Here is a 27966-nt window from a genome sequence, read left to right as displayed (position 1 = left end):
TCTGGACTCGCTCCAACTGGTCTATATCCTTCTTATGTTGGGGGCTCCAGAGCTGGACACAGTACTCCAGGTGGGGTCTCACCAGGGCAGAGTAGAGGGGGAGAATCACCTCCCTCGACCTGCTGGCCATGCTCCTCTTGGTGCAGCCCAGGATGCAGTTGGCCTTCTGGGCCGCAAGGGTGCATTGCCTGCTCATGTTGAGCTTCTCATCCACCAGCACTCCCAAGTCCCTCTCCTCAGGGCTGGTCTCGATCCATTCTCCGCCCAGTCTATATTTGTGCCTGGGATTGCCATAACCCAGGTGCAGGACCTTGCACTTGGCCTGGTTGAACTTCATGAGGTCGGCACGGGCCCACCTCTCCAGCCTGTCAAGGTCCCTCTGGATGGCATCCCTCCCCTCCAGCGTGTCGACAGCACCACACAGCTTGGTGTTGTCAGTGAACTTGCTGAGGGTGCACTCTATCCCACCATCCATGTCGCCGACAAAGACGTTGAACAGGGCCGGCCCAACACGGACCCCTGAGGAAGGGTGGGACCTTCCTTAAGCCGTAGTGAGAACAGTACAATGATTACCAAGACAAAACCATAATAAAAGTAATAACTTTGCAAAGATTAGTCACTTATTGTTGATATTGCTGTCCATTCTTTGGCCTAATTATGAGGTATTTGCCCTTTAATTACAAGTAGATCTAAGATGTAATCAACAGAAATAAGGATCCAACTGAAAATTCTTACAGTTTCTGTTATGTCTCCAGCAAACTGAAATATAATCTTTGACCTCTTATATACTAGTTACAAATATTCTTCTATAAAGAAGATATTCTTCTAAAGAAAAAGAAAATATAAGAAGTTTTTCTTAAAAGCAAATGAGAATAGATCAGTCCCTGCAAATCTAAACAACTTATTCATAAGGATTTATAAAAATCCACAAGGCCCTTACGACCAATTTATTCATATTCTCAGTTTAAGGATGGTCATGACTACTTTTGGTAAAAGGAGAAAAAATAATTGAATGCAGAATGCACTGGAAAAGTATTTTCTTAACTATGTGTCAACTTTCTTTTAAACTGTCTTGAGAAATGGCTATTAACAAAGATGCTAATAATAAGGTGCTTCTCTTTTTGATTGTCTGCACTTGCAGAAAAGACAGTGTGGCTCCTGCCTCTGCAATTGTTCTGTCTATAACGCTGAATGTATGGGAAGAAAAAAGCTGGTAAAAAACTGTCAGCAACATAATCTAGTACTGCTTGCAGTTAGAAAAAAGCAATACAATGATGGAGTCATTGCAGAGCTGCAGGCAGTCAAAAGGAGATTATGCATGACTAGGAACTTTTCCTACAAAGATTTCCTGAAGTGTTTTTATTAGGCAAAGTTTGTACGCATGTGCAGTAGCTTCTTGTAAATGATGAAGCATAACAGCTCCAGAGGAGTTGTTACACTCTATTGTGTCAATAATCCACATCTTTAACAGTTCCTAAATACAGCAGACTGTAACACCTCCAAAGGGGTCGTTATGGCTTATCAAGTCAAATCCAAGTGCCTAAATATGGACTTGATCAATAGACTGTAACATCTCCAAGGGTAAATAATATACTTTTTTAAGAATGTACATATTTTGCATACAAAATGTGGTCTATCTTAGGATAAATGATGTGGATTTAACTTGTAAAACTTTGATTTAGAAATAAGAAGGGAATAAAAGGCTCATTATAAGAGGTGCTAAAGTACCATAATTCCCAGGAAGTAGGCGATGACTCATGACTATTTTGGGGTCTAATTCTGATTTCCTACTGCAAATACACAGTTGCCTGAAAATCTACAAAAGAGTGGGAATAGAATCTAAACATAAAAGTGTTATATTAAATTCTTCTTCCTCTCAGATCTCAATGAATATGCTTTGTGGGTAATCAAATGGGCAGGTGGGGGCATACCCTCGGGTCTAGCAGATATGTCATGATTATGAATTGGGTATATGTTCTCTCTTGACTGCCTATATTTTTCTCCAATTAAATTAACACATTTCTGCGTATATTTTTTACAAAGATTTTCTAAAGTTTTTGGGTTTTTTTTTTTGTCAGTGTTTTCACGCTTTATGCACAAAAGAGGTATGGTCTTGTCCTTTTAAAAATAATGTCAGTTATCTTACAAATTATATAGCATTTTCAGGTTCATTTAAAGCCTTAAATCAAAGCAAATCTAAGCAATCATGCTAGTTCAAAATACTGAAATAAATACAAGTAGCTGTAGCAATGCAATTTTTTTTTAAGTACTTTTTTTTGTTAAATGTAAACATGGCTTGACTGGAAAAAAAGTCATATCCTCTAAAGAAAGCCAATTTTTGTATTATTTTACTTTTGCTTATATCACATGGAAAAAGCTCTGTAGCCTATTTTCTGTATTTTACTAATTCTCTCCCCTTCCTGTGTCTCTGTTTATACTGTGAAACCACTGACACAGTTACTTCTTCCCTTTCCTCAGTCAACACCTGATCAGTCTCTGGTGGAGTAGAAAAAGTCAGCTCTGCTATAATTACTTTATAATGACTTTTTGCCTTATGTGCACTGCACTGCTTTTGGCTCAGACCAAGTTAATTTTAGTTTGCATGGTGCTATATTTTGGCTTTGTGACCAAAACAGTGCTGATAACACACGGATGTTTTACCTGTTGCTGAACAGTGCTTCTACAGCATCAAGGCCTTTTCTATTTCTTATGCTGGCTCGCCAGCAAGTAGGCTGGAGTGCACAAGACATTGGGAAGGGGTGCAGCCAGGCCAGCTGACCCAAACTTACCAAAGGGATATTCCACACCATATGACATTGTGCTCAGCAATAAAAGCTAGGGGAAGAAGGAGGAAGGGGAAATACTTAGAGTTTTGGTATTGGTCTTCCCGAGTAACTGCTATATGTGCTGAAGCCCTGCTTTCCTGGAGATGGCTGAACATCTGTCTGCCAATGGGAAGTAGTGAATACAGTCCTTATTTTACTCTGCTTAAGCGCATAGCTTTTGCTTGACTTATTAAACTATCTCAGCACATGTGTTTTCTGACTTTAACCTTCTGATTCTCTTCTCCATCCCACTGGAAGGGAGTGAGTGAGCGAGCAGCTGCATGGTGCTTACCTGCCTTCTCTAACCCACAGCAGTACACAAACTGAAATAACTCTGTAACTGTAGATGTCCATAGAATGGTATCCTCTCAAAAGTATAGCCTAACCTTAATGCTTTAGCAGATGACAAAGTTTGACTGTGCCAGAGTGCTGCATGTTTTTGTTTTGGTCTTTCTGATGAGTGAACCTCTGCGAGCACTTTTAAAACTTCGTAGAATATTTTTTTTGAACAGCAGAATATGAACAGAGGCAATTTTCAATTCTGTGCCTCTAAACAAATACAAAGTTTTCTGAGATTTAAATGCCACATTTTCAAAAAGGCCTAAGCCCAGGCTTTGAAGCTATGTACCTAATTCTGTAAGCGCAAACATTTGCACAACAAACTATTACAAGCTATCTGAACTTGAAGACCAGAAACTGACCAGAACTCAATAGCTTTTTTAAACCAGCTGCAGGCAATTAATTTGTCATCTTTTTCTGGTGCCAGCTTCTAGCTATTCATTTATACAAGTCTAATTACCTGAAGTCAATTTCTGAAAATTTGGTCCTGAAAACATAGAGTCTTGATTCTTCAAAAGAAACCAGTCCAAAATTGCAACTCTGTTATCAAGGCTTCACTGGGATCATGACAGAAACTATACACAATCTTCTTGGCATACAATTATTTCAAAATTACGTTTTTCTAATTGAAGTGATCTATCATTCCTCCCCCTCCACCATTTTGATCATCCTGCCCATCATTTTTAGAGTAAAAGAAATATATCATAATGTAAAAATTGAAAGTCAGAGGGTAAAAGAGAAAATAAGAGTATTCTAGAATTCTATTTGTGCAAAGGATGCTTCTGGTTTTAATGTATTTTATACTTGCTATAAAATATAAATATATTATCTTAGTATTCATGACTGACTTAATTCTTTTACTTTCTTTAGGATAGAGAGTGGAGATGCATCATCATTTAAAATGACGGATTTATATCCCATTCTTTTGTATACTCTGCCTTTTCTTGCATCTACAGAGCAAGGATAACAGACTAGCATACTAAAGGTAAAACCAGACTACATATTACAACTTTTTGCTGCCTTAATGGTTCACTCTATAGTATATGCTACAATAAATAAACCCAGCAGGATTATATAAGGGCACTGAGAGATTTAACAACAGATTTCCTTGCTGCTGTTTTATTCTTAGGTTTTAAAAGTTGCAAGTGCTACCATGAAAAGTCTCCTCATAAAAGACGGCATTTGAGAATGATGTTGTTCGTATTGTTGTTAAAGATTTCCAATTGACTCTGCTGTATTTGCAAGTAAAGAAATTTTTTTTCCTCTGACTGTCTGATGTATAACCTCAATCTGGAAGCTGTACATCAATCTGTGCATTGCTAGTAGCTGACACAAAAAAAAAGACATTTCAGATTATTCACTGAAGTATTTACTGACTCTGCTTTAAAAGGTGAAAGATGAAATAGAAACTTCTTATATCGAGTACAAGACGTAAACAAGGTACTGAAAATACTCAGGGAGCAGACCTGTTAAGCAAGGGGATGCCATTTTTATACTTACTTTTCAAAGTCAAATCAAATGTTAAGAATTCTTTTAATAGCCCTTATAGTGTATTAGATATTTTTAAATGTCAAGCCACTGAAACTCATAAAATATATTTTAAAATAAGCATAATTTTATAAACTCTTAATACTGATCATAGGTGTGACATTTATTTTATTTTTATACCTTGGACTTTAGTACCCTACCTCTTAGTTAGTTAAGACAAACACTGACTTTACAAACAGAGTGTTGTCTGAATATGGCCTGTTTGATCATTTATTAATTTCTATATTTTTTCATAGTATCAATCTGTATTAAATAAGTTTTTTTAATGCTGACATTTACATGAACACAAGCAGAAATATTTATTAGCCTCTGAATATGACTTGTAAAAGCATTGTTAATCCTGTGTGGTAACAGTTTAACAAATCTTTTTAACAGATATTGAACTTTTCTCCTATCAAGAAAAAATATAAAATGTGGATTAAAAGGTACGTATCAATCTTTGATGAGTCTGTTTACAACATTTCTTTGCCTTTCCGTGTCTTGCTAAAATCCACTTACTCACCGAGTATTCCCTTGTGGGTTGAGAAAAGATCATATTATCAGCAAATTCACAGGTTAAGATACAGTTAATATTCTGCTGAGTCTTATACTCAACCTGGACTAAAAATTCTTGTTAGTCTTTGAAGTATGATATAACCTTCCCTCCCTCCCTCAAGATACAAAGAACCTACCCTCTAATATACAGATATTAATTACTATGCATTAATGAATTATAGGCATTGAAAGCTATCGGTTTTTCAATTTTTTTTTCCAGCAAATAGTCTAAAACATTAGTTGCTTTATAGGCTAATGAATATGTCAGTTTTCTTTTCAGTTATTACTAAATTGCATCACAAGTGTTTCTATTTGCCAATGTCATAGTGATTATTGGGATAATATTTTTCCCTTTCTAGTTAACTGGAATAAGTATTGTGTTATATAGCTGATTTTCTGTCAGTAGTGAAAAATAACTTGTATGCTATATTTTTTGCAGCATAAGCCACTTCTAGGGAAGCAACATAGAAGAATTCCTCACCAAAAGGGGTGCCTTATAGCTCAGCATCACCTGATTCAGTGTTCACTGGCTCTGTTATACACAGAGACCTGCTCCAGGAGTAGATCTGTAGACCTTGGAAAGGCCACAGAGCAGGACAACACAGATACAAAGAATTGTCCAAGAGCCTCCCTCTTCCTCTGAACAGTCCTTAAAATATGTGTGACAGAAACTGTTCCTCAGCTTTCAGATATGATCCCAGCTTGCTATTTCGTAAACTGAATGATGTCCGGCTCAGTCCAACGCCGGTCACGTTCTCTCACCACTCTCTCTTATTTACCATTTTATTGTTGTGCCCCATTTCATTTTAGTGTTTGGAAACTATGGCCAAGATTCAACAAAGAACTTTGATCTCTAATTTCCCATTGAAACTAAGTGCCAAAAGCACTGTTTTGAGCCTAAATACATCTACATGCATCTGACTCACAGATTCAAGCACACTCAGACACATTCAATAGCATTGTAATACTCAACCATGCCAGTACATAACTGGCCTTTTTGCTATATTTATCAATCCAACCATTCTCAAAAGCACAATTCAAAAACTAGTGACCACAAACAATGGTAGCTTCAACCAATTAATTTTCCATGTTGTTTTATGCATGCTTATAGCTTAATCACATGAGTGCACAGGACTGTTTTTTTTGAATGCTGTCATGTAAACATAGAGGAGCTTGTAGCAAAGCACTGTCAAGTGACAAGGTGTTTTTAATGTGAAATCAGAGATGGCTAAAAGCTCTAAAAGGAAATTTTATCTAAAAATAAGAAGCTATTTGCAGGGAAAAGAAGAATGAATGACAGACTCTGTGGCAATGGGAGACGTTACCTTTTCATTCCTGCAGTTGTTTAGACCCATGTTATTCATGGAGGGCAATTTTCCATCAACACCATGTGGCTGCTGTTGCTGCTGCTGCTCCCTTTGGATCTGCTCTCTCATTTTTCGAGCCTCCTGAATGGCTTTCATTACTGTGTCCTGGTCCCCAAATAGGGCAGGTGAATTAAGACTGGAAAGGATATCTATAAACAGAGAACACACTTTATTTAGGTAATTATCCAAGTTAGAATCCAGGGCAAACACTCAGTTCTCATGCTGTTAGAGCTGCACACAACTAACATCTGCAAAAGGAGGAGTAGCAAATGTTGTCTGTTTGAAGGCTGAATTAACTTATAGAAGTGATTGATAAGCCTGTGAACATCTTTCGCTGTTAAAAATACAACCACTGAAGTCTTGGCATAGCATGATATGGAGGTATCTGAGCATACCCATTGACTCAAAGTTCAAAGATAAATATGTGTTTAAGACAATAGTATTCTGAGGCTTAAGTTGGAAGACTTTGAAGTATTAATAATAATTAATTAAATTAACAAAGCAGGGGAAAGAAGTCTTGTCTATTTGGCCATGAAAGTCTGTGTCAATTTTTAGAATTTCTTTATCAAAAGAACCATCCCTCCAGATTTTCAGTTTCAGAAAGAGCACCCACAGTTACTTTTGGGGGACAGAGCTTGTTATCACCTTAAAATGAGTATAAAGCTCTAAATAAGTAGAGAAAAAATGGTTGTCTTTCTATCACTCTGGACAGAAAGAGAAACTTTTAAACCTGTCAAGCTCACACAAAACATTCCTGTCGCAGCTTAAAATGCATAGTAATGGTAAAGATGAGTACCCCAGATACAGTTTCTGATTTGAGACCAAAAGACAGCAGTTATTTGTTGACTGGTTCTTTTCTGTTGCTATGATGAAGCTTTAACTTGCTCCAACTGTTCCTGTGTGGGAGTATCCTCTATACCATATATTGATAGATTTGTGTATTTACATTCTAGCTATGAAATTATGAGCAATAGAAGTTTGTGTATGACCTGTGCACCTGCCTGACAAGAAAATGTCTTTTATAAAAGTTCTGAATTTGTTAGATGCGTGTACTTACTAACAGTCTACTATAAACAAACAAACAAAAAAAACCCACAAAAACAAACAGGCTAAGACTTGGAATTCTCCTTCAAAGATAATTTTCATATTCTTTTTACTTCATTGAATTTCAGCTGAGTAAAACATAGCAAATTCAACCTTGAAGGACTCTGAATTCTTTTAAAATAAAAAAGGGTTTCTCATTCTTTATCCTGAGAACCAAACAGTAGATTTAATATTGTGGTCTAGATGAGAAGAGATGTTTTAAATGGAACTGTGGTGTTTTCTGTCTGACTGAAGCACCCCTTTCCAAAATAAAAGTAACATATTAGAGAACAACCATTGTTCTTGCTGGGTAAAATTTCCAATGCTTTGAACTGATTCAGCAACTAAGTTTCATTCTAGGGCCTAAGTAAATTAGGAACAATATTTACATGACTTTCAAGGAGACTTAGACCTCCAGTCACCTAAATTTATCTTAAAATTGGAGCAAAAGCTCCTATGTTGCTTGCTGATTTGTGACAATGTTTCCCTGGCTTCTTTTGTACTTACGGATTGAGAGGAAAAATTTTTATTACATGAAAAATATTTACACCTTAGGCATATCCTCTCTAGTCATTTCTCTGGAATGGTCTATGACTTCAAACTGATATGCCACTTTCTAATGTTAGATAGTGCAGTGATAGCTGGAAATAGACAGATAGAATATCTAGCTAGTTGCAGAAAGTATCTTTCAGAGATCATGATGTTCCCAAGTGTTTTGGGAATGGAACAAATCATAATTTGTATATATTTAATGTATGTATTTAACATATCTGTTCATTATTCACAAGTGTTTCTATATATTTTACAAGTACACTTGAGATACAGATTGTGAATAATTGGCCTGTAGTAAGTATTTAGTCACAGTTAAAATTTACTATTTGAACTTTAGGGCTGATCATCTACATTTTGCAGCTCTTTATTCTGTTCCTTGACTGGTTAAGGTAGTCTTCATACATAGTTTTCAGATCAATTTTGTTTCATTACTTACTCAGCTTTATTTCTTAATTAACCATATGAGTTAGCAAACCCTTGACAGATGAGTGAACAAAAAATGAAAACCTGAACAAATAATAAAATGTACAAATAATAAAATAAACTAGCTGGACTGAAGCCTTTCTGTCTTTGTTTAAAAAAAAAAAAAGAATATATTCAGCATATGGTATTTGTAAGATGAACTTAATACTCAGAATGCAGAGGATTAGATTTCTTATAAATGCTGTTCTGGTTAAAACTAACGGTATATTTGGGCTAAATAGCTGAAAACCACATTTGGAGTCACCTTCTTGCCTGCCTTCTGGTTTACTGTAAACCATGGAGATCCTGAATGTTCCTTGACCCTGGTTCAACAAAGTGCTTGAAAACTTGTTTATTTTAAGGTATATTACGCTGTTGCATTGCATGTACACTAATCACATGAGCCATTACATGTGTATGTCTAGTATCTAGTCAGGCTCTATGTGCATGCAAAGATTTTTGTTGTTTAATCCAGAGGTCAAAATTCAAAAGTTAACTTTCCATGTATACACCCACTTGATGTCTTTGGGCAAGTTATTAATACTAAACTCTTTCACATATTTTATAGATGCATATTTATTTACTTATGGGACTATATTTGTACATATGTATATTTCTTATGTTATATATTTATTTGCTGTATTTCTTGTAGATGCATCATTTTGGTTACTTTTGTAAAACCCTGTCATTCAAGAGTTCTTTGAAAATCTTTCCTGCATTTGTTTTTCCCATTTTAAACAGAAATGTAGGTCTAAATATCTACTTCATTCGGAGGTAAGTGTGCTCAAGCTGAGATTTCATGTGGAAAACTCGCCAGTTTTCAGCTTTCCCCAAGACAGATTAGTTACCTAAAGAAGATCCTCTTCCTAGAGATCCACCAAGCGGGCTGGGGATGCCACTCTTGTTCGTCACTGTCACTGGACTGCTTTTACTAGCTGGGAAGAGGTTCTGTGTTGGAGATGTTGGGGATTTGACAGGTTCAGCTGTTTTGGGTCGGGCTGAAAGATTCAGCGGCTGGGCTGCTTCATCCTACAAGAGTTTAATGTAAATAATTATTAGGAAAAGACAAATGAACACATCATTTTGCAAGCAGCAGTTACTTTACACCTCGAAGACAATAGCACATTCTCCAGCAATAATAACAAAAGAAGCTAATTATCTGCCTCCTTTAAGATTCAACGAAAAGAAACCTCATTAATTTCTCTGTGTTATGCTTCTATTTACATTAACTATGTGGCTGGATCATTCTTTTTGCCAAATTAAAATTTGAATTAGCTCACATTACAGCTTAATTTCCTAATGTGTTTTCAGAGATCTAAATTAACCTAGGGCATTTACAAAGAATTATTTAAAATTTCCAGCAGCTGAGTAATGCTTTTGCATTGGTTCTATTTGAAAAGTTCCTGGCACTATAAAAATAAGTTATGTATGTAGCTTATTTTGAAACTTATTAGAAACTAAGGAATCAGACGTACATCTATGAAGGAAATCCTGACAGTTCTTTGGCCCACATTTAATGCTGCTGCTAACTTATACATTCCATGCATCTTACTTGGAGCGCATGTCTTGTTTAGTAAAATAATCTATGCTGTTTCTCCATAATAGAAGATAAGAATTTCACTGAAGTCAAATTCCTTGAATAACTACAGTAATGAATGCATACTATATGCATTTCAAAATATATTTTATTTTCTACCATTTAATTTGTATATTTTACAATATTTTATTATTCAAATGTGTCACTTATTTTTGACAGATTTATGTAAAATCAAGACTTTTTCACATAAATGCTATTCTGCTTCTTCTTTGATACTTCTGTAATTATTTCTGTATTCTGTAGTTATTTCTACTGCATTCAACCTTTAGTGTCTCTGTATGTTTATTTGCATAAAGACAAATAATATTTTTTAATATATGTAAATCTAGTATCAACACTTTTATACCTTTTGATAGTTTTTATGTGCAATTATAGAATAAATTCTCTCTGACATTATATCTTTTTTCAGTGCTATAGGAGAATAAGCCCATCTAAGAAATATCTTAACTTTTGGAAGAAGACTCATTCAAGCAACTACTTTCTTTGATGAGGATAGATATTCACAATGTAACCTTCTTCCCATTCTTTGAGCTTGTTCCTTTTGCTTAATATGTTAAGCAAGACAGAGCTTGTTCCTTTTGCTTAATATGTTAAGCAAGGCAGAGCATTTGGAAAATAGTGAAACAGTGATTTTCTGTAATTAAAGAACCCAGTAAGACAGATCTCTCATTTAAAATATGCCTAAAGCAGAATTATGCCAGATATAAGAGGATATTGTCCATATTTTAAAACACTGCACTGATCACTTCAAAGCCAATGAATACAATGATACACTACATTATCTCCTCTTTTCAATTCTCCTTACTGCCAAGTGGTGATTTAGCAAAGTACATCTGATCATACACAATGCATTAAACAGGAAAATGTAACAAACAGGTATTTGTAACACCATCATATCTCCAGTTTTAAACTGTTTCCATAAAACTGCATTACATTTTTATTCTTCCTGACCTTGCAGTATGCACAAATGTCCACACCTGTTCAGAGTCCAAGTGGAAGCAGAAACACAGAGGTGCATGGGACATAGTCCATTCTTATGCTTTGTGGCCATATTTACATGCCAGCTGTTTCCTTACACAGATACAAAGTGACTTCAATGACTTTATTGGAGAGTTCAGAGCCCTTTTCAGACTATGAAGTTTGCCAGACTAGGTACTGTGAGCATGTACACATACGAATCTATGCTACCATGTTCAATTTCTAAATAATTTTCTGCCTAGTACTGATACAATCATGTGAAAAAAAAAAAACTCTAAACACTGCCAGAACCTGTTTGTGTGTATTTCACAGACAGCATTATCATTTCTGCAAGGCGACCAAAAAGCTGGAAAACATTCTGGTCACTGACTTAAAAAAAAACCCCATCATTACTTTTTGAAAGATCTGACTCCTGTAAAAGAATTCCATTAGTTTAATACATAATGCATGTATTTTATACAAACAACTGTTTTAAAAAAGAGAAAACATAAATATAGAGGATTTGTTAAGCAATGTATGACCATCAAAACTGTCATGTATTATAAAGGTAAAAATTTACAAAGATAGCATATAGGTACTGCTTTTACACTAGTAATTAATTTCTTAATTTCTTCTGCAAATAGCTAATTTCTTCATTAGCCACTGGTATTTGTCTGTGCAAAGCACTTGTAGTTTATCTTTAATATTTTCAATGCAATAGGGTGCTTAATAAAAATAATAAGAAAAAGGTTTCTTTTTTATTAACATATATTTCAGTCCATTCAAGTTAAATTATGTAGGGAAACCCCCAAGAATTTGCATGTGGTCAATTCTGTAATAAGACTCAGCTGGCCACAAAGCTGGAATGGTATTGGCCTTGGTTCAAGGAGATATGTGCTTGAATTTAACCAGGGAAAATTTTACTCATATAGTAAAGGTTTGGTTTGGTGTAGATCCATTTGGCTCACTTATGAAATTACTTTTTCACATTAAAGTAGTCAGTAGTATATTCTCAATTCCATAAATCACTGGTGTTAGGTATCACTATACTATGGCAACTTTGCTGAAACTGTTGGGCTTTGCTTTTGGTGGCTTCTGTATTGACCATAACAAACTCTGCATATGTGTTAAATTTCACTTACTGCTCTCAAGCCTGGCATTGGATTACAAGAGGTAAAATATTAGACACATCTACAGTTAAGTAAAGTGAACGCTTTGCTAAATAAACCTTAGATCTGGCCATAATGGAATAGTTTTTATTTATTAGTACTCTCAGCCTAGTGAAAAAGTGTCATGGAAATTTATCAGCCCAGGCAGAAATATCTACTCACCCACACTTTACCATGATGATTGATGATAATGAAAAAACAAATGATATTTTACTCTCCTGTCAAAAACTTAAAAAAAAAGAAACCCTCACCTCCAGTGAGTAAAATCTTCCCAGGCTGATTTGAGGCTAAGGACTGTGTGCCTGTAAGGTGTTAGCAGCAAGCAAAAAAACCACATTCTCTCGGTCTCTCCACAAAGTCACTATATGCCTTCTTTAGATCTGTTTTAATAGTTCTGTATTTATAGCGCTATCATTCAAATTGGTAAAACCTCTGAATGTCGGTGTTTTTTACAGTTTGAAGTAAATTGTTTCCGAGCATATTTGCTCTCATGGATTTCAGAACGACGACAGGAGAACACCGCAATAAAAGCCAGCCAGTTCCACCAAAAGGTACTAGCTGCACCACAGATTCCAAAGAGTGCACAACGTTCACTTCAAGCCTCTGGCAAATGCCATGTTGTAGCTGCCTGGTTCCAAGCAAGTGAGAATAAGCAGGCACACGCATTCAGCAGTGGCGCAAAACCAGCAAGGAGCAACCTCGTTGTCAGCAGCTGTGTGAAATCAGCAAAAGTCAAATCAGCCTGCGGTGACACAAGGTCTTCCCCAGACGTTCCCCCTTCCTGACTTACATCTTATTTTTATGTGAGGCTTTTTCAAAACTGTAGAATAAGTACAGCTAGAGATTTGTAAAAATATTGGAAGATCTACAGTCTCTCTCTTGCCCTATAACAATATAAGCTAGCACTGTGTTTTAAGATACTCAGAAGTTCAACATGAAACAATTCATGAAATGGATGCCATTTATGCACATTACTAGATTACAAACTGAAATCTTGAAAATATCACATTTTACTGATGAATCTGTTGTGCTGCCTGTGGTAGGAAAAGGGATGGAAGCAAGAAGTGGATGCTTTCTCTTCCCTTCTCTATACTGATAATACCGCACTAACACTGATCATTTGATTTGAATATTGAAGCACTTTCATGGGATTCAACTTTCAACTGCAAAACAATAAAACAGACCATTTCATTTCACTGCCCTTTTCAGACACCAGCTTTTTTCTTTACTGAAAAATACCTTAACTTGAGTTACCGGGCTGGTCCCTCTCTTCTCATTTTTCATCCCAGTGGGTGAGAGTGCCCCTGTCGTATTTGGTGGCTGTGGAGTAGATGGCATTTTGGCTCCAGGTGAAACTTGCATGCTTGCCAGCTGAGCTGCATACAGTTGCTGGAAGACAAGAATATATACAATATATCCCTGCAAAATTCCTAAAAAAAAGAAACTACAAATGTACATAATTTTTATTGCTCTGCTGTTTCTACTCTTAAAGGAAACATAGAATTTTTTTTTCAGCACTTGTTTGTTTGTGGCTTTTCCATTCTCATTATTTTCGAAAAGAAAAAAAAAAAAAGACTGAAAAACTCCCACACACTAATATATTTTTTCTTAATTTGACTTTTAGTTTTGGGGTTTTGTTTCCTTCTTGCTAGTGATAGTCATGGTAATGAGCAAAAGATTATATTATGCCCAAATATTAAAACCAAAATTCACAAAATCATAAGGCTGTTTATGAAATGGAGGTATAAACCCCTGTCAGAAACAAAAATGCTTCAGGTCTTTCTGTTCTTACCCAGAAATTACCAGTAACTCCAGAACTTTTACTCGAGCTGACATAGGAATTGGTTGCTAGCAAAAGGCAATGCTGCATCTTCTCTAGACAGCAATGGAAGTTAAAATAGGCAACATCTCAGTCTACAGTGATTCTTATAACTTCTACACATGCTAATAAGGAAGGTAGGCCTTAAAAATTCCTGTAAATAGTGATGAAAATACAAAAAAACCATCATGGAACTTTTCGAAAAGTTTAACTGAAACACAATAAAAGACTTCTTGTATATTAAAACAAACTATTCCTACATGTCTAAAGTGTTTACTGGACAAAAGCAAATAGGTTTAATTTCCTTCCAGTGACCAAATTTAAAACCTCACCTTGAATTAGCATCAGCAATAACTCTTTTATGATAAACAGGGAAGATCCTAATTCCTTTTCTACACATAAATCTATATAAACTTTGCCCTATTAGTGAGAAAAAAGCCAGGTGGTTTGTATGTAATTTCCAACATTACTATCATTCAGATGGACAAATAAAAAAAATTACAGTAATCAAAAGCAGACCTTTCAGCACATGTAATTAAATGAAAGCTTAATAAAGAATAATTTGCAAGAGCCAGATGTGCTTATGTCATAATTGTTGCTTTCGTTGGAACAATTTTTCTAATATAACAAGCCTCCACAGAAATGAAAGTTACACAATACTGTAAGCTCAGTGATTCAGTGGCTAGACAAATGTGTGAAGGAGGAGCAGAGTCAGAACTCTGGTTGACAAATGAAAACTCTTGTTTGTTTGTTTGCTTCCTGACACCCCTTTTCACTACCAGAGCCTATAAAAGTATCATACATTAATATTTTGAAATAAATGTTTAAATATTTTGGCTAAGTTACTCTTTTTTCCTACACTAGAAAACTAGAAAAATTTAAAATGGGAAATATTTCCTGCTTTTGGTGGTGTCCTGAAGAATGAAAATGAAGCATTGTATACAATATTAAGTGGGTTTATTTTTCCCCTACTACTAGGATCTTAGCTATTTCATCATATTCTTCAGGTCAATCTATGGTTGCATAATAGGATGCTCTGCTTATATGAAAGTAAGAAGTACATTTCACAAACTTCTGAAAGCCTGGACATTCTCAGCTCAGAAATATGCAGGCACTGTACTATGTAAGAGACAATACAATAAACTTGAATACAATTTGAAGACAAAACCCAAAGATTATAATGGCTTTCTCAGTGTTCTGTACTTTGTCTATTAAAACACTTATTAAAAAACTTCTCCTTTTTTCTCTTCTCTTCTTTTTTTTTTTTTTTTTAATTAGGAACCTATTCAACATCTACTTCAACTATCTGGGGGAGATGACTTCGATTTTACTAAAACGAGACTAAAACTTTAGTACTTAATGTAGCCTGTATTGCACTTGCAAGAGTGGGAAAGGAATTTTATGTAAAAACAAATCCAAGTTTATCAACTAAAGTTCAAAAGAATTTCCTTCTCCCTTCTCAGGAATCTATCAGGACAAAAAAGGTGGGGTATGATTTATTCTTTCTACAATATTCAGTTGTTCTTAGAGGATAAAAGTTGATATTCAATTCTGGGGTGAGCAGCACAGTGTGGTGGGTTGACCCAGCCCGGCTGCCTGGTGCCCAGCTGCCCAGTCTCTGCCTCCCCCTCCTCAACAGGATGGCAAATAAAGACAAAAAGGGAGACAGAGAATAAAAGAGATTTTTTCATTTATATATTTGTGTGTGTGTGTAATTCATCACTGGGTTATTCCAAGGTCATACTAAGGGCGTTAGCCTGGGCATTTCCATAAATTCGTTTTACACTATAAAAGCAAATGTAAAAATAAGTAACAGTAATTAGTTTTCTGGTTTGCTTAGACTTTAAAACAAAGCTGTTCCATAAATAAGTGCAAATCTTGCAAGAATTCGCACTAGCACTAGCAACACTGCTGTGTGGACTGGGAAACTGTATAACTCCTTTTAAATACCAGTTTGTATGGGGAGCTAGGCAGCCTAGATAAATACGGGCATGCCACCATTGCAGGGGAAAAATGAATGTTTTTGAAATACCACTGTTATGGCTTGAAATGGCAATTTAGAACCTCACATTGAGATGGTCAGGTTGTGAAGCATTTATTTGCAAGATTAAGGAGGAGGAAAAAAACCCCAAACATTGAATGAATGTTGATTGTTAGCTTTTAATGCTCAAAAGCAAAATTTTCAATTGTTTTTTTTCAACTGAAATTCTAACCTACCAACTCTTGAGTAGTGACTAAAAAATTTAACCTACCTCAAACACTGATGTATGTCTAGCATATAAAGAGAAGAGCATTTCATAACCCTTACGCCAGCTACTGACTCAGTAAGCTCTTGATTACAAATTAGATATTCAAAACCATCAAGCACTCATGATTGTTTTAAGAAGCCTTAAAAATATATAGCCTGGTTTTTATTTTTTTAAAAGGTCACTAAGTTAGATTCTTACAATCTAGTTTCCAGCATCTAAATATAAGTAGTGCTGATTTTGTGTTACTGAGTGCTCCTGCGTAGTTAACAATTTTGAAAACCAGCTTACTTAAGGTACGTGAGCAAGGGTGTAGTCTTATGGTTTTCAGAACTGAGTTTCCTCTAATGTCGTGATCTGACACTGAAGAGTGGGATTTTGAAATGCGGCAAGTCTTACTTAAGGCAATGGCAAGTGAAATCTCACATTTAGGGGCCTATGAACTTACAGGCTTATGGACCTAAGCGCTTGTTACTGAAACTCTATTGCAGCTGTAATCAACTAAAAATCTGGGGGGAATTTATGAAAGTTGGAGGTCACTATGAGTCTGAATGATGTTCATCTACCTAAAAAAAATTACAGATGAGTGGGAAAGCGCTGTACTCAGCATGTGTACAGCACAGCACAAGTACATACTGATTTTTTTACTTGGAAACAGCAGAATTCATACTAAGCCTTTGCTATAGCTTAGAGCTACCATCCAAAAAGAACTGAATAACTAACAAAAATAATAATGCAATGGTGGTGGTAGTGGTATTTTCTGCTTCAGAAATTGCCTATGGCATTTGATGAATTATTTCCATTTCACTCTTTTTATAAAAAGTATCATCCATGATCTAAAATTTGTCAAAAACCTATGAACTAATAATAGAGCATTGTGACGAATCCAAATATCAAAATCTTTCTTAAGGCCTGACAAGTTTCCCAAAGCCTTTGTGAGATATTTTCACTATACAGAAGGATAACTGCCTTTCGCTGCCAGTGTTCGTTCATGCCTTGCCAGAAGACAAAGGCCTTAGGCTTACATAGCCCTCTCACAGGTTTCAACAGATTTCCAATAGTTTTTCAACTATCTTTCAATAATCAAACCTCTTTCATTAGCTCATGTCCCTTTCCTGGATGACTTTTCACTTGCATGTACGCCTTTGATATTCCTACACAAATGCTCTGTTGAGTAACACTGAGCACAGCAAACAAGCACAGAGCAAAGCTTCCTATGTACCAGATGTTTCTTTTTTTTTTTCTTTCCAAGCAGGAATACCGATACTTACTTCTTAGGCTGCAGCATCTGTGTCTAAACAAATGAACAAAGGTGAATAATTTTGAGAATTGAGTGTTACAGAAGTAACACATGGTGAGGAAAAGAGAATGGGCCTTATATTAACACAGTTAAGGGAGATTTGCACTGACAACCACTCGTTAACATTGTGACAAACTGTTTTACCACCTAACACAGAATTATGATAATCATAACCTTCTTATCAGTGGCTTGTCAATGACAGGCCTTATGGAAAAAATTTGCTTAAAGAAGATTATTTCAACAAAGAGAAAGTGATCAGCTGCTGCATAGGAGGCAGTTTCTTTAGATATATGAGCCCAGGTAGGAAATTGAGAGAGCAGCTGCACTTGTATATACGATAACAAAAAAGGCAAGGGCTAGGCATTTCAACTGACTGCTTTCATGAGGGAGAATTTGGTCACAGCAGTGGCGATATAATTCAGTTGCTATTCTTTGCAGCAGAATTCTGAAGAAAGTATAGCAAAGCCATATATGAAATACAGAGGTAAGAGAGAGAGTGGTTGCAATAGTCAGCAGAGCAGATGATGAGGGCTGGCCTAGCACAATGAATTGCAATGGGTGTACTTGGAAGATATCCCAAAAAGAAATTCAGTAGAAGGCGGTTTGATTCAAGGAGAAAGAAGGGATCTTTTCTAGAAACATTTAACCTTCTATTTTGTTTTACTAAAAGATCTATGACCAAAATGAAAAGACATTTCCTTTTTCTGTATTTGTATGTTATTTTTCCAAAGGTGCTAGAAATTTTTTTTTTTTTTTTGTTGAGAAACAAATGCTAAATTTTATGGACCTTGATTAATTCTAAAGTTTTCCATTACTAAAAATGCAAGTCCTATGTTACATCTTCAACAAACACATTTGCTACAGTAAATGATACTGAACAATAAAACTACCGAGAATCAAGTGAGAATCCTTATTTGTCAGCATTTTAAACGAATTGTGCAAAGCTGAAATATTTATAGAGATGAAAGTTCAGCTATTTAGACAATGAGTAATTTGGTTTCTAAAGATGAAAAACTCTAAGGAGTGACTGCAAGTGCTGTTGAAATCCTGCACTACAAGAGGTAATGCAGTTATTTTTTTCCATAGTATATTTAGTACGTAGTGTTGCAAAGCTATAATTCCAGAATTTTCCTTCTGAGTATGTAACATGCAATAATAATTCTTAGAACTGTCTGATCACAAAGAGTTTTTACAAGCTTACCAAAATCAGCAATATCTTTACTATTTCCAGTGCACATTTCTGAAAAGAAGCTATCCAAGACAAAAAATCCCACCTTCAATGGGACTGCTTATTTTTTATTATTCATGTGGAGGTGCTCAAAAAAAGCTCAATGTCAAACAGATTAAAGGAAACTGAGTCTATGTTTCAAGACGTTTTTCTTCCATTTGGAGGAAGAATGGATTAGTGCTCAAATCCATGTTTTGGGTGTCACAGATAATAACTATGTAAATACAGGTTAAGTGCTGACCTGAGCCCAATGTCACTGGTGCAGCCTTCACCAGTCCATGCAAGGTAACCTTTTCAAAAAGCACTGCAGAAGCATAAATATCCTACTCAAAAATTTCACACATATCTTAATCTAAGTGCAAGAACTATATTTAAAATAATGTTAATTATACTTACTCCTTCCTATTTTTATACATAAATGTCATTTTTTGAATTGGCATGACTTCTGTGCCAAATACATTCCATGACTAACACTGCAGTTGAGACCTCTACTATAGCACAAAGGAAAGAAATGGGGTTATTGGCTTACATATACACATATTTTAAAAAGCACATGGTTGTTTCTGTCTTTGGTTTAAGATTATTTTTATGCAGATCCTTAGATTGAGAGGTAGGTTAAAAGAAAATGACATCCAGAAGCACAAGGCAGCCTAAGTGACTCATCAGCAGCTTAACCATGTGACAAACCCAGGGGCAACTCGAAGGCAGCTACTGCCTGTGGAATCTGCCAAGAAGCCAGATGCCATCACCAGAAAAACACCTTCCAGAGTTCAGCATCTGTGTCCTAGCAGAGCTCTCCACACAAAAGGAAAAGGAAGAGAAGGAGAAAGAGAAGGAAAGGTGCATATAAAACTGTTAACAGAAATGTGCATGCACATGAAAGCAACCCTTATTTGAATTTTAGAAAACTAAAACTTGGAAAAATCAAAGCTTTTGCTGGTGAAAACAAGATCCCATCAAATTAATAGAAAGACTATTTTATGCTAAAGGTGTATGCTTTCTTTTGTTTTACAGTATATTTGTGCAGGTGCTACCTGTTAAACCAGTGTATACATTTACTTTGGTGAAATTTGGATGTCTTAGTAGCATTTTCTCAGTTTGTTTTAAGAAAAATGTTAACAAATCAAAATAAGGTGAGTTTTACAGATCTGTGGGCCAGACCTTGTTTTCACGTGTGCCACCACACAGACAATAGTAGCTTACTATTTAAGAACCAACAAGTATGCAACATGAACTTAACTTACAGGTTTATTCTAAATAACTGAGAACTATTCGGCTTTGCATGGGTATATCTCAAATGGTGTCGATCAAGTACAGCTACATGAAGTAGGAGTAACAATTAGGGAAGAAGTGTTTCATTTAGAAATATGATAAATAACAGGTAACCACACTTCAAATACTTATTTTTCTCTACAGAATCCAAGTGTCATAATAGATGTACATGGTTTCCTTTTAACAGCATCATTCCTTTCTTTCCCCTGTTTGTACATGCCTAACCTATCCATAGTGGACATAACATTCTGATTTTAAACACCCATGTATCACCCTACTGCAGAGTCTGCTTATTATTACAGAATGTGAATAGTTTCTACTTCTTATAACAATGTACTAATACCTTTGCAAAAAGGCATTAAGGTGTTGCATGAACAGGCAGCTAATGAATTATCATAACTAATGTCATAATAACAAAGATTGTTGCAGTAATTATTTATGCACTTGCTGGCTGATGTGCTCTCCGATTTATTAAAGTCCAATATGTGCAAACAAACTAACTGTATTTGTGAAAATACAAATACATTTTGTAGTCACAGATGGAGTTAGAAGACTTCAGTTTTCTCTATATGTTCAGGTGTGCATTTACTGAAAAAAAAAAATTCTCAGGTACAAGAATGATTTTACCAGTTTTTTTGAACTATTAACACCAGTAATTTCAGTGTCTGTCCGTTGCTATTCTATATATTGTCAAGGGAAATTTTTATGTGGCCCTAAATTCCACTCGATTCCTGTCTCCTTAGGAGATACACAAGCCTGTTTTGCTTCTCTCTCAAACTGCACAATAACAGATACCTAATTTCACTACTGAGTGTCTACTGGTCCCAATTCCTTTTACTGACCACAGATTCATTGTACTGGTTCAGAAAAAGAAAAACCACTCTCATCACTTCTACTGCCCTGCTGTGGGTAATGGCCAATCCATACTGAAAATAAAAGAATCTCTACACATTTTAGATACTGCAGCTTGTATTGTTGTAGTACTGCAGAGTCAAGATCCCCTTATGCAAAATAACAGCTTTATTTTGTTAAAAGGGCCTAACTTTAAGTGGACCATGGAATATTTATGGCTCTCAGTAGTCCTTTGAAAGAGTTATCTTATGTTTTTATGCCGATCATGGGTCAGAGGTTCAAATCAGCACTTCTTTCTGTCACTCCTTATATGTTTTACTATAATTTACAGCTCAGCAAGAGGACTCATAAAACAAAAGTGTCTATTTTACTTCAGCAACTAATTCTAGCTAATCAAAGCTTTCCAGCAAAACAACCCAGCATGAAACACTGTGTGGAAAATATGCAGAGAACAAAGCGTTTTGTCAAATAACACATCTCATGATGTAAACACATATGTCTCTTATAGGAAATTTTATCGCTTCCACATTATCGGCACACAAAAGGAGCATTCTTGTCGCAGACCTGGTGCGACTGTGGAGCCATCATCATTGGAAACAAGAGCCTGATTAGGTTCCCACACAGATATGAATAGATTTTCTTTTTTTAGTGTAATGCTGCATTTCTTATTTCTTAAACAGACTAGTAATTGTGGCTGTAAAAACAGTGAATTGTGTTTGGACGACATTTGTTTCTTCAGATTTTTTTTTTTAGCTACCCAATGACACCAATTATCCCATATGGTTGTCCTCTTCTGGAAAGTCTGAGTTAATCCACAGCTGTGAAGATGAAGACGCACCCAGCAGGCTCGAAATCTAGTGGGTCCTTGTCTGCTAATAAAGTCCACAGTCTGCTGGACAAATGTTAAGAGGATCTGTTAAATAAGTCAGTGACGAAGACCCAGACTTCTGCTGGGGAAAATAATTAGCAAAACCATATCTATTCTTCTTGGATTTTCATTTCTTGCCTCATCTTTTGGATAAGCAAATTTTCATTACTTGATAGACAAGAGTACCACAGCACGTACAATAAATAGGTCCTGCTGAAAATATGAGTGGATTAAAAGATCATATTGGAATGTGTTCTGTAGAAATGGTAGATCTTTTTGTTCTTGACTTATTCTTGCATGCTGTGGTTCCTGTGCTGTTATTTTAAGTTTGGTTTTATTCATCATAGTATGGGCTTGTACTGGGAGAGCCTGAATAAGTACTGTCAGCTATGAAAGATCTACTTAAATTTTTAATGTAATGGGAAATGTAAACTGAAGATGAGATTACAATTTGATTTATTTTTCTTTAAATATTATTAACATTGCTTATTTTAAAATAAATAAAGGGATTACAGATAATACATTCTGGACTCAAGGTTCATGCTGATGTTCTGGAAAAAAAAAAAAAAAAAAAAAGAGAAAAAAATGCCAAGCAAAAAAAGTGGAATGAGAAGATACCTGCAGCAAAATCCACATGTAGAGACTTACTCACTCACTTTTCCATGTTCCCACTGGTTTATCATCATGGCTTGAAAGCGTAGACATCCAATCCCAAAGTCTCTCTCAGTTACAGTCATGTAAATTTGGAGAAATGGTACAGAGCTAACATATATGCACCAGTTCAATAAAGAACTAACTTGCCTTCAGGCACATGTGCATTAAGGTACTCTTAAGATAATTTCTGTTTCATTTGCAAACTGTATTTCTCATTCTTTTGACCTCATCCTTCTTTGACGTAATGAAGTAGAAATGGTCATCAAAACAGCTCAGTCTGCTTTTCTGCCTAAATGCAGGCAGCTCTCATTTAGGCATTGTTCCTGAGATGGTGCCGCTCCTTAGAAATCAAATGGCTTTGATTTCATTGAATTATGACGATTAAATACAATCTCTCAGCAAAAGCCTGTTCACAACCTGTTTACTGTAAAGCTGTGGGCAAAGCCAAGAAAGAATGCTTAGAGCTCAAATAAATTATCAATCACTGCAAGTAGCTAAGACAATGTATATAATTTGGCACCTGGCAGTTGCCTCTGTAATATTGTACTTGTCTCCCCTTAGAAAGTAAAGCCATCGGTTTATGAGTTTTACAGCACCTTGACAAGTTTCCAAGATGTAATGTCACCCCATCACCCTATGAGGCTGCTGGGAATTTTTAATGAGACAGCATCAAAATTGTGAAAGAAAAGTTCACTCTGTGCAAACATTATGAATTCAAGAATGTATCCTAAAATTTTTATACACTTGAAGTTCAGATATTACATTAAGTATCTTACATCATCATAGAATATATGTAACATTGGCTCTGTTGAAACAAAATTACTACTCAGCTCAGAAGTGTCAGTCTGTGATATTTAAATAAGACTTCCTGTTTCTTCCAATGTGACTGAGTCAAAAACCTAACCCTGTAAAGTGCAGGTACTGGTCCTGAGGCCCCCAAAGAGAAAACTGTATTTCTGCCATGTCAGAAAAGAACAAAGAGCAGGCTGAATGCTGACCAGGGAGAACAGAGTAACAGCTACTAAAAAAAAAAATAAATAAAATTAAAAAGCTTCTGTAGCAAATACGGAGCTCTTGCTTTCTAAAGAGCAATTCCTTTGTGAAGCCACTGATTGGAGGGAGAGGCAAAAATCCTCACTGATTTAGCGGTTGTGTCTCACCTCATTTCACTCTTCTCCCCCTACCCCCCTTTCCAAACAGACTGAGTGTTGGTCCGCTGAGAATACGATGCTAAGCCACTTTTCCTGTAGAGTTTTTAAACTGGGCCTCTGAGAAAGGGTTTGATACAATTCAATGACTGAAGTAATACCTTTGTCCATCTGAGCATTAAATGGCCCATTGAAATACAGCTTAGTTAGAAAGAATTTCAGTAAATGGTGCTATTTTTTTATTATTATTATTATTATTATTATTCCTCTCCCAACAGATTAGAGCCTGGATCTGAAAATGCAGTTCAATCACTTTTGGTGGCCTCTCAGGTCAGGCCTTTAGCCAGTGTTAATTAAATACAACCCCTTTAGAACACTGGAGGTTAAATGAGAGCAACAAACTGGTCATCTTCAAAATATTACTGTATTAGCTGTAATCTTTTTGGGAGGGCCCTCATTTAAACACATTGGTCTTAACAATGAAAATTTATTGGGGGAGGGGGAAGTATCCATGCTAAATGCTATTTTGTCCAACAGTTAGTAATCACAAAATGTTACATGCCGATTCCCATGAAATACACCATGTCTATTGTGTTTAAATAACACATATCATCAAGGAAAGTGCTGCAGCAGACAATTTAGGCTGTAGCAGCACATGCAGCACAATTTTCAACTTGATAAAGTGAAACTATAAAGAATCAATGCATAAGTCAGACAGCTTCCATACCTAATATTCTTCCCCGCAGCTATTAGAAGTTCACATTTTTGTCTCTAGTAGGCACGAACATTAGTATACCTTCAATTTCATGTCTTCAGTCACATTTTGTTGTCTGTTCCATACAATTTGGCCAGACCATGAAATCGGAAAGTAGCTGAAATTGTCTTTTTTTATCTTAATGATTTTAAATGAGAAAGGGAGTCTTTTCTGTAAGCTATTTGTTTACTGCTTGGTAAAAAGCTTCCTAAAGTATTCATAACAATTTTAGTATTAAATTAGTTGAAAGAAAGCTTTTTAATACATGGTAATTAGTCTTGTCTTTCTGAACATGACTTCACTGTAAATACTCCTCCTTGACTCTCCCTTTGTCCCAAGATTCCTTAGAAGAATGCAACCAAGCGATAATTCAGCATTATTGCTGCTTCAGTGCACTAATCACTTAAAGAGCAGCAAGGACCCTATGTTTACTGCCACAAGGCTCCTACAGCCTCCTGGCCTAAGACAGGCTTCCCAGCCCAGCAGCATCCAGATGTCAAGAGGAATATCCAGTCCTGATGCAGCATGCCGCTCCATTCCAGTATGGCCCAAACATCTGTTTCATCTGCTGGCGTACAACCTGCTGAATACACTGAGACTGCCACACAAAGTAGGAAATTGAAGGAGGGTGGGAGTGAAATACTGGAGTTGCATAGCTCAGTGTGCATATCGCTTAAAAAAAACCTCTATGCAGACATAAAAATTAACATGAAATGCTTGTAACCCCAAAACTGGAGTTTGATCATTGGCTGTCTCAAACGGAGCTCACTGGACTAAAAATCTAGATGAACAGCAGGAAGGACAATGTGATAATAACACCCCCGCCTTTCTATACAATATAAGCGTAGCATTTTTTCTTCTAATGGAGGAAGAGGCCATAACACCTTAGCTTCTCATCTTACTAATTTCACCCTGGTTTACTTCATTACGGTGTAAGAAAAGGATAAAAGAAGAAAAAAAACCACATAAGTATGTAACACAAATAGCTTGTTGCAGTTATAAGAACTACTCTTTATAGAAAATACATAAAAATGAGAAGACCTTAGGCACCTCTTACATATTTATAATTTCCTATAGATAGTGTGTCAGGAGTTCTAAAACAATAAGCATCTTTTGTCTAAAAGATAGCAATATGTAAACATTGACATTTTATCTTGAGGCATGACAAAAATAGCAAGCATTTTAGTTGATCTAGATTAAGTTCTGACAAGGAATAAAGGAATGTTAACTGTTCACATCTCTTCCACTTTCTTTATCTATTCTCTTGTATTTTTGCTAGCAACAATAATGGAATAGTTGCATGCTACCATGCAAATTTTTTGAGTTTATGAAAGCAAGATCAAAGCCCAGACTGAGAGTGCATCTTTTTTTTTTTTCCGCTGTAGTTTTTTCTCAAGAGAAGAACCTAATGAGAGGCAGATTAACCAGGAGTCTTTCTCTGCAATTGCAGAGCAGGAACACTCTCATAGTGAAACCGCCTGGCTTAGTCTTTTCTCTGGCCAGCCTGGGGACATGGCTCACCTCTGTGGAAACAGAAGGACAGAAGGAACTAAATACTGCTGTGTCTGCCCTCCACATGGGGTGAGCACCTGTATCCAGAAAGCAGGAAGTATCCTGCAGAACTTCCATTTAAACACACCCTCTTGAAGCTGAAGGAGCCACCATTTTCTTTGTTCTGGTCATGAAGTGGATACGCTGTTACCGCATTACTGCAGTGTCTGAACTAGGAATATCTGAATACAATCATGAAGTATTCCTATTAAGGACAAAATGTGAGCATTAATAAAATCTGCTATTTTAATAAAATAATGTAAATATAAAGAAAAAACAGAATGCAACAGTATGTAAAAACTTCATCAAATGTCTACAGCCATTTCCTCTGCAGGAGGACAGCAGAAATGTCAATAAAATCTTTCTCTTATGCATTCCTTCATTTAATGCTGTCAGATTACTTATATGCTACTTTTCAATCACAATTCTGCTGTTATTTACCATTCACAGGAAATAACACAAGTAACTTTTCTTTCTGATTCTCCCAGACTATATGTTGTAACACATAGCTTGGAAATTGGCAAAAAATCTTCAACATTTTTTATGATTTTACAAAATAAGTGTGACACACTCTGCTTAAAACTATTATGTATTTTATATAGAAGTAAATAGATAAATAAAATATAAGCCTAAAACTCATTTAAGCCTAAATACCTTTTGACATGAGAAAGCCAGTCACAACAAAGGACAACTGCATTTACTTGGAAAAGTAATTTCAAGTTTCCAGTGGATAATATTATTCGACAAAAAATGTGAAATGTTGAAGTCAAATCTTTATGTGGTTTTCCTACATTTGCTTCTATTAGTATTTACTTTTGGCATTTTTATAGCATAGATTCTACCTCATCAAAATTGTGGATGGCACTAATGTTAACAGAGTAACAAGCTCATCTAGGAAAGCAAGCAAGGACCAGGAAGCATGGCTCTAAAGATACCTGCAAACAAAGGCTCCAGTATTTTAAACTCCTTCTCCTGTATCCAAGGAAAGCAAATAAGCAGCACTTATTTAAAATAAAAATATAACCAGATCTATCAGGAAAAATGAAAATACAACCAGATGGTTGTATTGGAGCGCAGTTTTATCGTTCACTTTACACTATCATAATATTACCTTCGCTGGTGACACTATAAATGAAATTATTCATAGAAAATTTTAAAATATTTTCTGATATTCTTCTAGAAGCTCTTCCAAAATTCCGGTTTTTATTCCTTACTGCTAATACAAAGTATCTTTAATAAACATGAGGTGCCTATACGAAGAGCACTTAACTAATGAATTCAGACAGTTTCACAAACTTTATCTGTAGAAATGTATTCTAGACTAAAGCTCATGTAAAAAGAAGAAGCTGCTTAAAGAGAACCCCTGTGATAAGGGAAATAAAATTACATGATTGAAAAGCAATTAATTACAGTAAGTTTACTGAACAGATGATAGCTATCAAAGCTCATCAAATTTTGCATTTCAGAATTTCATACACTTATTTTTAAAAAGTGTTAACACATAGATGGGCTTTGTAAGAGAAGTCAGGAGTTTCATTCAGGCTCATGTCAGCAGGATTACAAGCAATTATGAGTAACTGTTGAGCTGTGTGAAATGAGTTGGTGAATGGGTTTCCTAGTAAGCACATGTCCATGTCACTCGTATGATTGCCAGTAATGTAGACAATCTTAGCTAAAGAGATCTAAAAACATAATTATTCTTCTAATCCTACAGGGGATTAAATCAACTCAGGACAGAAGATGGTTGTGCAATTGCTGCTTCTAGTGTAGACCTTCTAGGTTTGTCAACCTGGCAAGAGAGAGGCATAGGTCAGAGGCATAAGCAAAACAAAAGAAAACAG

At 35.8% G+C, this 27966-nt stretch overlaps 1 protein-coding gene across 17 annotated transcripts in view; it reads right to left on the bottom strand.

Annotated features, from left to right (window-relative positions):
* The window catches only part of SOX6 (SRY-box transcription factor 6), a 386403-nt gene that overhangs the window by 59366 nt on the left and 299071 nt on the right, over positions 1–27966 (bottom strand). For all 17 annotated transcript variants that reach the window (XM_086748345.1, XM_086748348.1, XM_086748349.1 and 14 more), the window contains 3 exons: positions 13673–13822; positions 9559–9739; positions 6572–6762 (listed from right to left, as the gene is read on the bottom strand). In XM_086748345.1, the coding sequence (XP_086604471.1) occupies positions 6572–6762; positions 9559–9739; positions 13673–13822 (522 nt within the window). The remainder of the gene's footprint in view (positions 1–6571; positions 6763–9558; positions 9740–13672; positions 13823–27966) is intronic.

Source organism: Chlamydotis macqueenii, chromosome 5 (assembly GCF_036417535.1).
Source record: "Chlamydotis macqueenii isolate bChlMac1 chromosome 5, bChlMac1.mat, whole genome shotgun sequence".
NCBI lineage: Eukaryota > Metazoa > Chordata > Aves > Otidiformes > Otididae > Chlamydotis > Chlamydotis macqueenii.
Note: the sequence above shows the minus strand (reverse complement) of the source record. Positions and strands in the feature narration are given on the sequence as shown.